Source organism: Coregonus clupeaformis, chromosome 31, assembly GCF_020615455.1.
Source record: "Coregonus clupeaformis isolate EN_2021a chromosome 31, ASM2061545v1, whole genome shotgun sequence".
Taxonomy (NCBI): domain Eukaryota; kingdom Metazoa; phylum Chordata; class Actinopteri; order Salmoniformes; family Salmonidae; genus Coregonus; species Coregonus clupeaformis.
In genome coordinates this window covers 35,762,717-35,776,877 of record NC_059222.1, presented here as the reverse complement: position 1 = coordinate 35,776,877, position 14,161 = coordinate 35,762,717, and the positions used below count along the sequence as shown (strand labels likewise).

Below are 14,161 nucleotides of genomic sequence, written 5' to 3'. Positions count from 1 at the left end.
CACGGCGAGTGGAGTTTAGACCAAAAAACTATATTTTTGTCTCATCAGACCACATGACCTTCTCCCATTCCTCCTCTGGATCATCCAGATGGCCATTGGTAACCTTCAGACGGGCCTGGACATGCGCTGGCTTGAGCAGGGGGACCTTGCGTGCGCTGCAGGTTTTTAATCCATGACGGCGTAGTGTGTTACTAATGGTTTTCTTTGAGACTGTGGTCCCAGCTCTCTTCAGGTCATTGACCAGGTCCTGCCGTGTAGTTCTGGGCTGATCCCTCACCTTCCTCATGATCATTGATGCCCCACGAGGTGAGATCTTGCATGGAGCCCCAGACCGAGGGTGATTGACCGTCATCTTGAACTTCTTCCATTTTCTAATAATTGCGCCAACAGTTGTTGCCTTCTCACCAAGCTGCTTGCCTATGGTCCTGTAGCCCATCCCAGCCTTGTGCAGGTCTACAATTTTATCCCTGATGTCCTTACACAGCTCTCTGGTCTTGGCCATTGTGGAGAGGTTGGAGTCTGTTTGATTGAGTGTGTGGACAGGTGTCTTTTATACAGGTAACGAGTTCAAACAGGTGCAGTTAATACAGGTAATGAGTGGAGAACAGGAGGGCTTCTTAAAGAAGAAGAAACAGGTCTGTGAGAGCCGGAATTCTTACTGGTTGGTAGGTGATCAAATACTTATGTCATGCAATAAAATGCAAATTAATTACTTAAAAATCATACAATGTGATTTTCTGGATTTCTGTTTTAGATTCCGTCTCTCACAGTTGGAGTGTACCTATGATAAAAATTACAGACCTCTATATGCTTTGTATGTAGGAAAACCTGCAAAATCGGCAGTGTATCAAATACTTGTTCTCCCCACTGTATATATATTTGCGGGAAAAAAACATATGGGGGATTGGAAGTGATGCAGACAATTACATTGATGTAAGTTACAATCTATCTGCAATATTAAAGCTGATATACACCCTATTTAAAAAAGAAAAGTATTTAAGTCTCAATCCAAGGTTACTTATCAGGGAGCTAACGCAAGTCTTCAAGTCTCAAGCCAGGGTTACTTACCAGGGAGCTAATGCAGTCTTCAAGCCAAGGTTACTTATCATGGAGCTAACGCAGGTCTTCAAGTCTCAAGCCAAGGTTACTTATCAGGGAGCTAACGCAAGTCTTCAAGCCAAGGTTACTTATCAGGGAGCTAATGCAGTCTTCAAGCCAAGGTTACTTATCAGGGAGCTAACGCAGTCTTCAAGCCAAGGTTACTTATCAGGGAGCTAACGCAGTCTTCAATTCTTCAAGTCTCAAGCCAAGGTTACTTATCAGGAAGCTAACGCATGTCTTCAAGTCTCAAGCCAAGGTTATTTATCATGGAGCTAACGCAAGTCTTCAAGTCTCAAGCCAAGGTTACTTATCAGGGAGCTAATGCAGTCTTCAAGCCAAGGTTATTTATCATGGAGCTAACGCAGGTCTTCAAGTCTTTAAGCCTCAAGCCAAGATTACTTATCAGGGAGCTAATGCAGTCTTCAAGCCAAGGTTACTTATCATGGAGCTAACGTAGGTCTTCAAGTCTCAAGCCAAGGTTACTTATCATGGAGCTAACGCAAGTCTTCAAGTCTCAAGCCAAGGTTACTTATCAGGGAGCTAATGCAGTCTTCAAGCCAAGGTTATTTATCAGGGAGCTAACGCAGTCTTCAAGTCTTCAAGCTAAGGTTACTTATCAAATTGTACCTTTATTTAACTAGGCAAGTCAGTTAAGAACAAATTCTTATTTACAATGACGGCCTAGGTTACTTATCATGCGAGTTCAGCATCAGACTTGTCAGACTTCCATGTGTTTTACCAGGCAGTCTTTCACTGCTCACAACAAAGAACTACACAAAGCTGCTTTTTACTGCAGAATTAGACTCAGCCTCATTGATCATTACGAAACACAAAGCCTTGGTCCTGTTTTTACCAGCAGAATCACAGTGCAGCTGAATGATCATTAGTTCATACTGTATTTCTGCTCCCAGCTGCTGGCTTTGGTCTTAATGAAGCTATATGCCCGTGAATCCTGGTAAATTTCACTCACGCGCCATATAAGTCTGCTTCATTTGTAACTTATGCCCTATGTTAGTATGCAGACACCCCCTCAAACACACATGAACACACACACACACACCTCCTCTCTCTCTAGGACCACCTTATTGTCTCAGTTGAACAGGAGTCAGAAATTAAACAGAAAACTTTGATGTCTTTACGGCTGGTCTGATCAATCAAATCCCTCCTATAAAATGTCAGCTGTAACCTCATTCTTCTTCTTTTTAAAGGGAGGAGGGATAGAGGGGCATAGACAGAAAGTGTCTCAGGCGAGACATTTCAAAGTTTTAACTGTTAGACTCTAAATGGGGTTCAGAATTCAAAGTTGGTTTTAGTCTCCCCTTCACAGAAAGCACACTGAGGTGCAAAAAGTTTCATGTGGTGTGGTGTTTGTGTGTGTGTGTGTGTGTGTGTGTGTGTGTGTGTGTGTGTGTGTGTGTGTGTGTGTGTGTGTGTGTGTGTGTGTGTGTGTGTGTGTGTGTGTGTGTGTGTGTGTGTGTGTGTGCGTGTATGAAGATTATTGTGGTTTTGGTTGAGGATTAATAAGCCTCTAATTGGCCTTCTGGGTATTAGGTGTGTGTGTGTGTGTGTGTGTGTGTGTGTGTGTGTGTGTGTGTGTGTGTGTGTGTGTGTGTGTGTGTGTGTGTGTGTGTGTGTGTGTGTGTGTGTGTGTGTGTGTGTGTGTGTGTGTGTGTGTGTGTGTGTGTGTTGGGTATTAGGTGTGAAGGGAGTGTGTCGAGACAGCGCCAGGGTGTGGCAAAAAAAAGTGTGGGGTGAGAAAGAGAAAGTGAAAAGAAAGAAAGAAAGAAAGAAAGAAAGAAAGAAAGAAAGAAAGAAAGAAAGAAAGAAAGAAAGAAAGAAAGAAAGAAAGAAAGAAAGAAAGAAAGAAAGAAAGAAAGAAAGAAAGAAAGAAAGAAAGAAAGAAAGAAAGAAAGAAAGAAAGAAAGGGTGATGGCTATGAGATTTCAAAACTGTGGCCTGATCAACAAAGGGTTTAGAAAGAGAGAGAGCGAGAGTCAAAGGGGAGTCAAAGGGGAGGTAAAGGGGAGTTAAAGGGGAGGTAAAGGGGAGTTAAAGGGGAGGTAAAGGGGAGTTAAAGGGGAGGTAAAGGGGAGTCAATGGGGAGTTAAAGGGGAGTCAAAAGGGGAGTTAAAGGGGAGTCAGAGACAGGAGAAGGCTGTGAGAGCAATGTGTTACTAACCATCATGTTTCTCTCACAGAGACTCCCTGGCTCCTCCCCTCCTCTCTCCTATCTCTCTCTCTGAGACATTGCTACTGGCCAACTGCCCACTGTAAATTATTCTCCTACCTATACCCTTAGCCCTAACCCCCTGCCTTGGTAAGGGGTGTTCAGTCAGTAGGGGCTATAACGTATGAGGGTTAGAATGGATACATTAAGGGGTGTCAGTAGGGGCTATAGCGAATGAGGGTTAGAAGGGATACATTAAGGGGTGTTCATTAGTTTGGCCAGTAGCCAAGCAGGGCCAGGGGTCCAATGGTATTAGAAGTAGGTATCTGGTGTTTAGCCAAAGACACAGAGACTGTTGGTAATGGTCTGACAGATTAGGAAAGCCATATTATTTTACTGCCATTCAAGCCCTGTGTTTACTGCCATTAAGCCCTGTGTGTGTGTGTGTGTGTGTGTGACTATGTGTGTGTATGTGTGTGTGTTTGTTTGTGCGTGCCGGCATGCGTGTGTGTGTGTGTATGTATCGGTAAACCCAGTGGCTCGTCACCCAATCACCTCGATGAAAGATGAGGAAGGAAGCAGCCCTGGCACTGGGACTCTGACAGACCCCCCCTCACGCCCCCCCTCAATTCCCCACCACAGACAGCAGAGCTCAAACTCCCCCTTCCCTTACTCAAAGACCCCCCTCCTCTATACTCACTGTCCCCTTTAGCTCACAGAGCCCTGCCACCCTGTCTGGTAATCATGGCCTAGGTGCTCTGCTCAGTGCTCAGTTCAGTAACCCAACACCAGCCACTCTGGATTCCACTGCAGCCCTATGTCTGTCTCTGCCAGCCAGCCCTGAGCCCCACATAGCAACCATAGAGCCAACCTTTCCCCTGCCCAGACCTGCTGCAGAGAGACAGACAGACAGTAAAGCTGCAGCAGTCACTAGAGAGACAACTGTAGCTAGCTGATTCAGAGGGGAGCTCTCTCCATGCACTCCTCTTTCCCTGTAGACCTCAGTGCCACTGCAACTAACTCCAACAGGACCCGGCATTGTTTGACTACAGAAACGTATGAATAGATCTAGTGGATATTCTTCTGTGAGATCGAAACATTCGACTTTATAAAACATTTTATCCGACATTTATGACATTGGAACAGAATGGTGTGAGCCGATCTAGTTGAGGTATTTCTGTGTTCACCTCCCACTCTGTCTGTCGTCTCTAAGGTCTCTCCATGGCAACGAGATCTCCGAGCTTCCTGACGGCATTTTCAGTGATGTGGCCTCTCTGTCTCACCTGTGAGTACACACACGCACACTCGCACGCATGGACACACACACAAACACACACACAGGAGCATGCTCAATAAACACAAACAGATACACATGGGTACCAGTAATACCAATCCACACATGAATACACCTTTCACACACGCAAAGAAGTAAACACAAACAAATAAACATCTTGTCTAGAGAGAAAGAGAAGGTACTGGGGGATGAGGTAAAGAGAAATATTTAGAGAAGTTACTGGGGGATGAGGTAAAGAGAAAGAGAAGTTAGTGGAGGATGAGGTAAAGAGAAAGATCTAGAGAAGTTACTGGGGGATGAGGTAAAGAGAAAGATTTAGAGAAGTTAGTGGGGGATGAGGTAAAGAGAAAGAGAAGTTAGTGGAGGATGAGGTAAAGAGAAAGATCTAGAGAAGTTACTGGGGGATGAGGTAAAGAGTAAGAGAATGTACTGGGGGATGAGGTAAAGAGAAAGATCTAGAGAAGTTACTGGGGGATGAGGTAGAGAGAAAGAGAAGTTAGTGGAGGATGAGGTAAAGAGAAAGATCTAGAGAATTTAGTGGGGGATGAGGTAAAGAGTAAGAGAAGGTACTGGGGGGATGAGGTAAGAGAAAGATCTAGAGAATTTAGTGGGGGTTGCTTGTCTTCGGAATACATTGATCCACAGTCGTGGCTTTCATGTTAGCAGATGTCAGATGTCAGCTATTGGACTGAACTGAAACATGAGCCTGTTATTCAAAGTAATGGAACAGCTTCAATCAAGCAGTGTGTGTGTGTGTGTGTGTGTTTGTGTGTGTGTGACTGTTTGACTGTGCATAACTGTGCCTACATCGATTCATGCAGGCACAATGTAAAATTATGATTGAGGGCAGTGTTTCTCAACCCCCAGTCTGTCAAATAAGTTATCCAAAAGTCATTTTATTAGAGATAGTTTTCATCAAACAAACTTTTCAAGGAGGTAAAATTGCTGGTCCTTTTTTAGAAAGGAGAGACTAAGGGGAATTTTCTGTCCAGCATCCCATTGACAGCCCGAATAGCCAAAATCTATAACTGACCCGTCCTTAACACTAACCTTAACCAAACCCCTAACCTTAACCCTAACCCTACCCTTAACCTAATTATAAATATTGGTTCCCTTTCTAGAAGTACTGTACTGTAACAGTTGAGTGTAGCTCTGTGTTATCTGAAGGATGAGAGAGACACCTGCTGGTCAAATAGAGAAGTACATCTAGTGAACCTCTGCCCTCATGAATCTGAAAATGCATCCTTCTTTCTGCCGTGATTAATTGGTTGATGGATTGATTCCTCAAGATGATTGGTGCCAACCCTCTGACTGACCTTTACCTGTCCCCAGTGGTGTAAAGTACTTAAGTAAAAATACTTTAAAGTACTACCTAAGTAGTTTTTGGAGGGTATCTGTACTTTACTATTTATATTTTTTACTACTTTTACTTTTACTCCACTACATTCTTAAACAAGAGAACATCCCTGGTCATTCCTACTGCCTCTGATCTGGCTGACTCACTAAACAAACATGCTTCGTTTGTAAATGATGTCTGAGTGTTGGCATGTGCCCCTGGCTATCCAATAAAAAAATATATTTAAAAATTGTGCCGTCTGGCTTGCTTAATATAAGGAATTGGAAATTTACATTTAACATTTACATTTTAGTCATTTTATTTTTTCAATGATTTACACTTTTACTTTAACTTTAGATACTTAAGTATATTTTAGCAATTACATTTACTTTTGATACTCAAGTATATTTACACTGAACAAAAATATAAACACAACATGTAAAGTGCTGGTCCCATCCTTCATGAGCTTAAATAAAAGATCCCAGAAATGTTCCATACGCACAAAAAGCTTATTTCTCTCAAATGTTGTGCACACATTTTTTACATCCCTGTTAGTGAGCATTTTATCCTTTGTCAAGATAATCCATCCACCTGACAGGTGTGGCATATCAAGAATCTGATTAAACAGCATGATCATTACACAGGTGCACCTTGTGCTGGGGACAATAAAAGGCCACATGCAATTGGCATGCTGACTGCAGGAATGTCCACCAGAGCTGTTGCCAGATAATTGAATGTTCATTTCTCTACCATAAGCCACCTCCAATGTCGTTTTAGAGAATTTGGCAGTACATCCAACCGGCCTCACAACCGCAGACCACCTGTAACCACACCAGCCCAGGACCTCCACATCTGGCTTCTTCACCTGCGGGGGGGAAAGGGGTGGGAGGGGGGGGTATTTCTGTCTGTAATAAAGCCCTTTTGTGGGGAAAAACTCATTCTGATTGGCAGGGCCTGGCTCCCCAGTGGGTGGGCCTGACTCCCAAGTGGGTGGGCCTATGCCCTCCCAGGCCCACCCATGGCTGCGCCCCTGCCCAGTCATGTAAAATCCATAGATTAGGGCCTAATGAATTCATTTCAATTGACTGATTTCCTTATATGAACTGTAACTCAGCAAAATCGTAGAAATTGTTGCCTGTTGCGTTTATATTTTTGTTCAGTATAAAACCAAATACGTTTACTCAAGTAGTATTTTTCCTGGGTGACTTTCACTTTTACTTGAGTCATTTTCTATTAAGGTATCTTTACTTTTACTCAAGTATGACAATTGGGTACTTTTTCCACCACTGCCTGTCCCTGACCCTTAACCTCTGACCCTTCACCCTCAGGGCTATTGGTGCCAACCCCCTGTACTGTGACTGCCGTCTGCTCTGGCTGTCTGACTGGGTGAAGACGGGCTACAAGGAGCCTGGCATCGCCCGCTGTGCCGGACCTACGGGCATGGAGGGAAAGCTGCTGCTCACCACCCCTGCCAAGAAGTTTGAGTGCCACGGTGAGATGGGTTAATTCATTTAGTTTAATTTCATTTAATAAGGAACCAGGGATCCCCCTTAACTGTTTTCTCCAAAATCAATCAGTTTCTCAGATGTTTTCATCCGTTCATGTCCCATGGTAATTATTGTGTAGATCTAGCTATACAGTATACTGTATACAGTGCCTTCAGATAGTATTAATACACCTTGACTTATTCCACATTTTGTTGTGTTACAGCCTGAATTCAAAATGGAATAAAATAAAAAAAATCTCACCCATCTACACACAATACCCCATAATGACAAAGTGAAAACGTGTTTTTAGAATTTTCAGCAAATGTATTTAAAATGAAATACAGACATACTGCATCTCATTTACATAAACATTCACACCCCTGCGTCAATACTTTGTAGAAGCACCTTTGGCAGCGATTACAGCTTTAAGTCGTCTTGGCTATATGTCTGTATCGGCTTTGCACATCTGGATTTGGGGATTTTCTCCATTCTTCCTTGCAGATTTTCTCAAGCTCTGTTAAGTTAGATGGGGACCAGGTGGGAACAGCAATCTTCAAGTCTTTCCATAGATCATAGGGCCACTCAAGGACTTTGACATTCTTGTTCTGAAGCCCTTCCAGTGTTGCTTTGGTTGTATACTTGGGGTCATTGTCCTGTCAGACCGTAAATCTTTGCACCAGTCTACAATCGTTTGCACTCTGAAGCAGGTTCTCATCCAGGATTTGCCTGTATTTGGCTACATTCATTGTTACCTCTATCCTTGCCAGACTCCCAGACCCTGCCCGTGAAAAGCATCCAATAGCATGATGCTGCCACCATCATGCTTCACGGTAGATATGGTGTTAGATGGGTGATGAACCGTGCCTGGTTTTTAAATTTCCCAATGATGGAGACCACTGTGCTCTTGGAAACTTTCAACACCCTATAAATTGTTTTATACCCTTCCCCAGATACAGTACCAGTCAAATGTTTGGACACATCTACTCATTCAAGGGTTTTTCTTTATTTTTACTATTTTCTACATTGTACAATAATAGTGAAGACATCAAAACTATGAAATAATACATATGGAATCATGTAGTAACCAAAAACGTGTTAAACAAATCAAAATATGTTTTAGAATCTCCAAAGTAGCCACCCATTGCCTTGATGACAGCTTTGCACTCTCTTGGCATTCTCTCAACCAGCTTCATGAGGAATGCTTTTCCAACAGTTCCCACATATGCTGAGCACTTGTTGGCTGCTTTTCCTTCACTCTGCGGTCCAACTCATCCCAAACCATCTCAATTGGGTTGAGGTCGAGTGATTGTGGAGGCCAGATCATCTGATGCAGCACTCCATCACTATCCTTCTTGGTCAAATAGCCCTTACACAGCCTGGAGGCGTGTTTTGGGACATTGTCCTGTTGAAAAACAAATGATAGTCCCAATAAGCCCAAACCAAATGGGATGGCGAATAGCTGCAGAATGCTGTGGTAGCCATGCTGGTTAAGTGTGCCTTGAATTCTAAATAAATCACTAACAGTGTCACCAGCAAAGCACCCCCACACCATCACACCTCCTCCTCCATGCTTCACGGTGGGAACCACACATGCGGAGATAATCCGTTCACCTACTCTGCGTCTCACAAAGACATGGCGGTTGGAACCAAAAATCTCAAATTTGGACTCATCAGACCAAAGGACTGATTTCCACCGGTCTAACATCCATTGCTTGTGTTTCTTGACCCAAGCAAGTCTCTTCTTCTTATTGGTGTCCTTTAGTAGTGGTTTCTTTTCAGCAACTCAACCATGAAGGCCTGATTCACGCAGTCTCCTCTGAACAGTTGATGTTGAGATGTGTCTGTTACTTGAACTCTGTGAAGCATTTATTTGGGTTGCCATCTGAAGTGCAGTTAACTCTAATTATCTTATCCTCTGCAGCAGAGGTAACTCCTTTCCTGTGGTGGTTCTCATGAGAGCCAGTTTCATCATAGCGCTTAAAGGTTTTTGCGACTGCACTTGAAGAAACTTTCAAAGTTCTTGAAATTTTCCGGATTGACTGACCTTCATGTCTTAAAGTAATGATGGACTGTCGTTTCTCTTTCCTTATTTGAGCTGTTCTTGCCATAATATGGACTTGGTCTTTTATCAACTAGGGCTATCTTCTGTATATCCCCCTACCTTGTCATAACACAACTGACTGGCTCAAATGCATTAAGAAGGAAAGAAATTCCACAAATTAACTTTTAACAAGGCACACCTGTTCATTGAAATCCATTCCAGGTGACTACCTCATGAAGCTGGTTGAGAGAATGCCAAGAGTGTGCAAAGCTGTCATCAAGGCAAAGGGTGGCTACTTAGAAGAATGTCAAATATAAAATAGATTTTGATTTGTTTAACACTTTTTTGGTTACTACATGATTTCATATGTGTTATTTTATAGTTTTGATATCTTCATTATTATTCTACAATGTAGAAAATAGTAAAAATAAAGAAAAACCCTGGAATTAGTAGGTGTGTCCAAACTTTTGACTGGTACTGTATATGCCTCATCACAATTCTATCTCGGAGAGTGTCATAGCAAAGGGGTGTGAATAGTTATGTAAATGAGATTTTTCTGTATTTCTTTTTCAATACATTTGCTAAGATTTCTAAGAACATGTTTTCACTTTGTCATTATGTGGTATTGTGTGTAGATGTGTGAGAATTTTATAAAATGTAATCCATTTTGAATTCACGCTGTAACACAACAAAATGTGGAATAAGTCGAGGGGTATTAATACTTTCTGAAGGCACTGTATATGTAAAGTGTGTTGTACCGCAGGGCAGCTCTCTTGGCCCTCTACTCTTTTCTATTTTGACCAATGACCTGCCACTGGCATTAAACAAAGCCTGTGTATCTATGTATGCTGATGATTCAACCTTATATGTGTCAGCAACCACAGCTAGTGAAATTCACTGCAACCCTAAACAGAGAGTTGCAGTCAGTTTTAGAATGGGTGGCTAGTGATAAAATGAACATAGCCCTGAACATCTCTGAAACTAAGAATTGTATTTGGTACAAATCATTCCCTAAGTTCTAGACTTCAGCTGAATCTGATAATGAATAATATGGCAGTTGAGCAAGTTGAGGAGACCAAATTACTTGGTGTTACCTTGGATTATAAACAGTCATGGTCAAAACATATTGATTCAATGGTTGTGAAGATGGGGATAGGTCTGTCCGTGATAAAGAGATGCTCTGCTTTTTTGACACCACACAATCAAGTCCTGCAGGCTCTAGTTTTATCTTATCTTGATTATTGTCCAGTCATATGGTCAGGTGCTACAAAGAAGGACCTAGAAAAACTGCAGCTGGCCCAGAACAGAGCTGCACGTCTTGCTCTTCACTGTAATCAGAGGGCTAACATCAATACTATGCAGGCCAGTCTCTCTTGACTAAAAGTAGAGGAGAGACTGACTGCATCACTTCTTGTTTTTATAAGAAACATTAATGTGTTGAAAATTCCAAATAGTTTGCATAGTCAACTTATACACAGCACTGACATACACCCCACCAGACATGCCACCAGGGGTCTTTGCACAGTCCCCAAATCCAGAATAAATTCAAGAAAATGTACAGTATTATATAGAGCCATGATTGCATGGAACTCCCTACACAAACAAGTGAACAGCAAACCTTTAAAAAAAAGATAAAGCAACACCGCACGGCAACGCCTCTCCCCTATTTGACCTAGATATTGTTTGGCTGTACTGATATGTAGGCTATGTGTGACATTTTACATTTATGTAGTTCTGTCCTTGAGCTGTTCTTGTCTATTAATGTTCTGTATTAAGTCATGTTTCATGTTTTGTGTGGACCCCAGGAAGAGTAGCTGCTGCTATCACAAAAGCTAATGGTGATCCTAATAAAATACCAAATACCAATTGAACAGGAAAGATAATCATAATCTAAAACGATAAAATGTGTGTGTATAGGTGAGGTGGACAGTGGCGTCCTGGCCAAGTGTAACCCATGCCTGTCCAGCCCGTGTGTCAACCAGGGGATCTGTCACAATGATCTGGCAGAGATCTACAGGTGTAGCTGTCCTCCTGGATTCAAGGTGAGATCTCACATTAACCATTTACCTGCAGTGTTCTTCTCGCCATGTTGTGCAGGCTTTTGTTCAAGTCCAGCTCTAACACATACTTAGGCTAATGTAGGGCTCGATTCAATCCATATCTGCGAAGTGATTGAAATTTAAAGGCAATGTTCCCGCGTTAGTGGAGACTGCATTCACGGTAAACGCTGCATATGTTGGCTCAATCTGAAATTACCTTTAGATTTCAAGCGCACTATAGCGCTGAACTTCGGCGATATAGATTGAATTGAGTCCTTACTTGTATTTGTGGCTGTTGACGCATAAGGTCGTGACCTCTCCACTTCTGACATTATAAAGCCTGTTGTTCAGCTTATGCATGCTTTTGTTCCAGCCCAGCTTTTTTTATTTCTGTTTTTCATTTTTATTTATTTCCTGATTCCATTGATGAAAATGAATTAACTTGAAACTCATGAACATGCATTAACTGCACATGAGTTAATTAGTGTAATCAGTTTGTTCACAGACACTGTAGATCTCCAGGAACAGGGTTGGTTGGTGACCACTGAACTTTTCTCTGGGTCTGCAGGGTAGGAACTGTGAGACTTCTCTGAACGTGTGTGTCAGTAACCCCTGTGTCAACGGGGGCACTTGCCAAATCAATGAGGAGGAGGAGGAGGGGGGATACAGCTGTGCCTGTCCCATTGGCTTTGACGGTCCTACCTGCCTGACCAACATAGATGACTGTGAAGATAATGACTGTGAAAACGGAGCTACCTGTATAGATGGAGTCAACAACTATACCTGCCTCTGTCCACCTTACTACACAGGTAACACACTTTACACTATAGACCAGCCTTCTCTCTATTGCTGTTGAGTTGACCTATTGGGTTGCAATTTATCATCCATAAATGTAATGCCTCTCTCTCTCTCTCTCTCTCTCTCTCTCTCTCTCTCTCTCTCTCTCTCTCTCTCTCTCTCTCTCTCTCTCTCTCTCTCTCTCTCTCTCTCTCTCTCTCTCTCTCTCTCTCTCTCTCTCTCTCTCTCTCTCTCTCTCTCTCTCTCTCTCTCTCTCTCTCTCTCTCTCTCTCTCTCTCTCTCTCTCTCTCTCTCTCTCTCTCTCTCTCTCTCTCTCTCTCTCTCTCTCTCTCTAGGGGAGGTGTGTGAGGAGATGGAGGATGTGTGTGCTCCAGGTCTCAATCCATGTCAACACCAGTCTACCTGTCTCATCACGTCTACTGGACCCCAGTGAGTACACAATGTCAACGTTTGTGTATGTGAGACATAAAGATTTGCGTTGTCAATGCCTAGGCTTAAGCTCAGTGGGCTAATGCTAACGTTTGTGTGTGTGTTGCAGGTGTGTGTGTTCTCCGGGCTACGTCGGTGATGACTGCAGTGTGGACTACGATGACTGTGAGGAGAATCGCTGTCAGAACAAAGCTCAGTGTGTCGACCAACTCAACGGATACTCCTGCTCCTGCCCCGATGGCTACAGGTGAGGCACAAACACACACAAACAAACACACACACACACACACACACACACAGAAACCTTAGAACTCACACACAACTTAGAACACTATCAAGCCATCTGTGGTATAAGGTTACTACTTCTTCTTATCAGTGGTGAAGTTTCTAACATCTCTGAATCTATCATTTTGACTTACTGACCTCTCTCTCTCTCCTCGCAACTTCCCCTCTCTCTCCTCCCGCAGTGGTCAGTTGTGTGAGGTGCCCCCCTCCCCGCGGTCTCTGTGTGACCTGGCAGACTGCCAGAACGGTGCCCCGTGTGTGGAGCGGGCAGGCCGGGCACTGTGCCAGTGTCTCCCTGGATTCGGAGGGCCTCGCTGTGAGAAGCTGGTCAGCGTTAACTTTGTAGACAGAAACTCCTACCTGCTGCTCTCTGACCTCAAGAACTGGCCCCAGGCTAACATCACACTGCAGGTATCTAACATCTCACTGCAGGTACTGTAACACACACGCACAGGCTAAATGTGTACACAGTGCGCACACACACACACACACACACACACACACACACATACACACACACACACACACTACAGTGTAGGTACTGAATTAACAATTCAACAGGCATGTGTTTGAGATCCATGCATGTACAGTAACTTGGACTTTTGGACTGTGACAGTGATGTCAAAGGGACATTTGCATACCTTTCATTCTATTGTGATATCTGTCCCCAGGTGTCGACAGCGGAGGAGAACGGTATCCTGCTGTATAATGGAGACAATGACCACATCGCTGTAGAGATGTATCAAGGTCACGTTAAGGTCAGCTACGACCCTGGCAGCCAGCCTGGACACGCTATCTATAGGTAAACACACACGCGCAAACACAAACACACACGCACACATAATCACACAGACTACACACACACACATACACACACACAAACACAAATACATAAGGGGTGGCAGGTAGCTTAGTGGTTAAGGGTGTTGTGCCAGTAACCGAAAGGTCACTGGTTCTAATCCCCGAGCCGACTAGGTGAAAAATATGTCTATGTGCCCTTGAGCAAGGTACTTAACCCAAATTGCTCCTGTAAGTTGCTCTGGATAAGAACGTCTGCTAAATGACTAAATGTTTAAGAGTAAATGTTTAAGAGCAACCAAATTATTACATCGGTCTGTTTCTTCCACTCTCTCCTGTTTATTTCTCTGTCTGATTTCTCCCTCCCTCTCTCTGTCTGCTTTCTC

General features: G+C 43.3%; 1 protein-coding gene across 2 annotated transcripts in view; it reads left to right on the top strand.

Moving 5' to 3' along the window:
• The window catches only part of LOC121547092 (slit homolog 1 protein-like), a 238,691-nt gene that overhangs the window by 196,879 nt on the left and 27,651 nt on the right, over nucleotides 1–14,161 (top strand). The window contains exons 25-32 of one of the 2 annotated variants that reach the window (XM_045209881.1): nucleotides 4,482–4,553; nucleotides 7,227–7,390; nucleotides 11,344–11,468; nucleotides 12,034–12,274; nucleotides 12,599–12,692; nucleotides 12,802–12,939; nucleotides 13,160–13,388; nucleotides 13,649–13,779. In XM_045209881.1, the coding sequence (XP_045065816.1) occupies nucleotides 4,482–4,553; nucleotides 7,227–7,390; nucleotides 11,344–11,468; nucleotides 12,034–12,274; nucleotides 12,599–12,692; nucleotides 12,802–12,939; nucleotides 13,160–13,388; nucleotides 13,649–13,779 (1,194 nt within the window). Of the gene's footprint in view, nucleotides 1–4,481; nucleotides 4,554–7,226; nucleotides 7,391–11,343; nucleotides 11,469–12,033; nucleotides 12,275–12,598; nucleotides 12,693–12,801; nucleotides 12,940–13,159; nucleotides 13,410–13,648; nucleotides 13,780–14,161 lie in introns of both variants that reach the window. The other variant, XM_045209880.1, reaches the window with a different exon arrangement.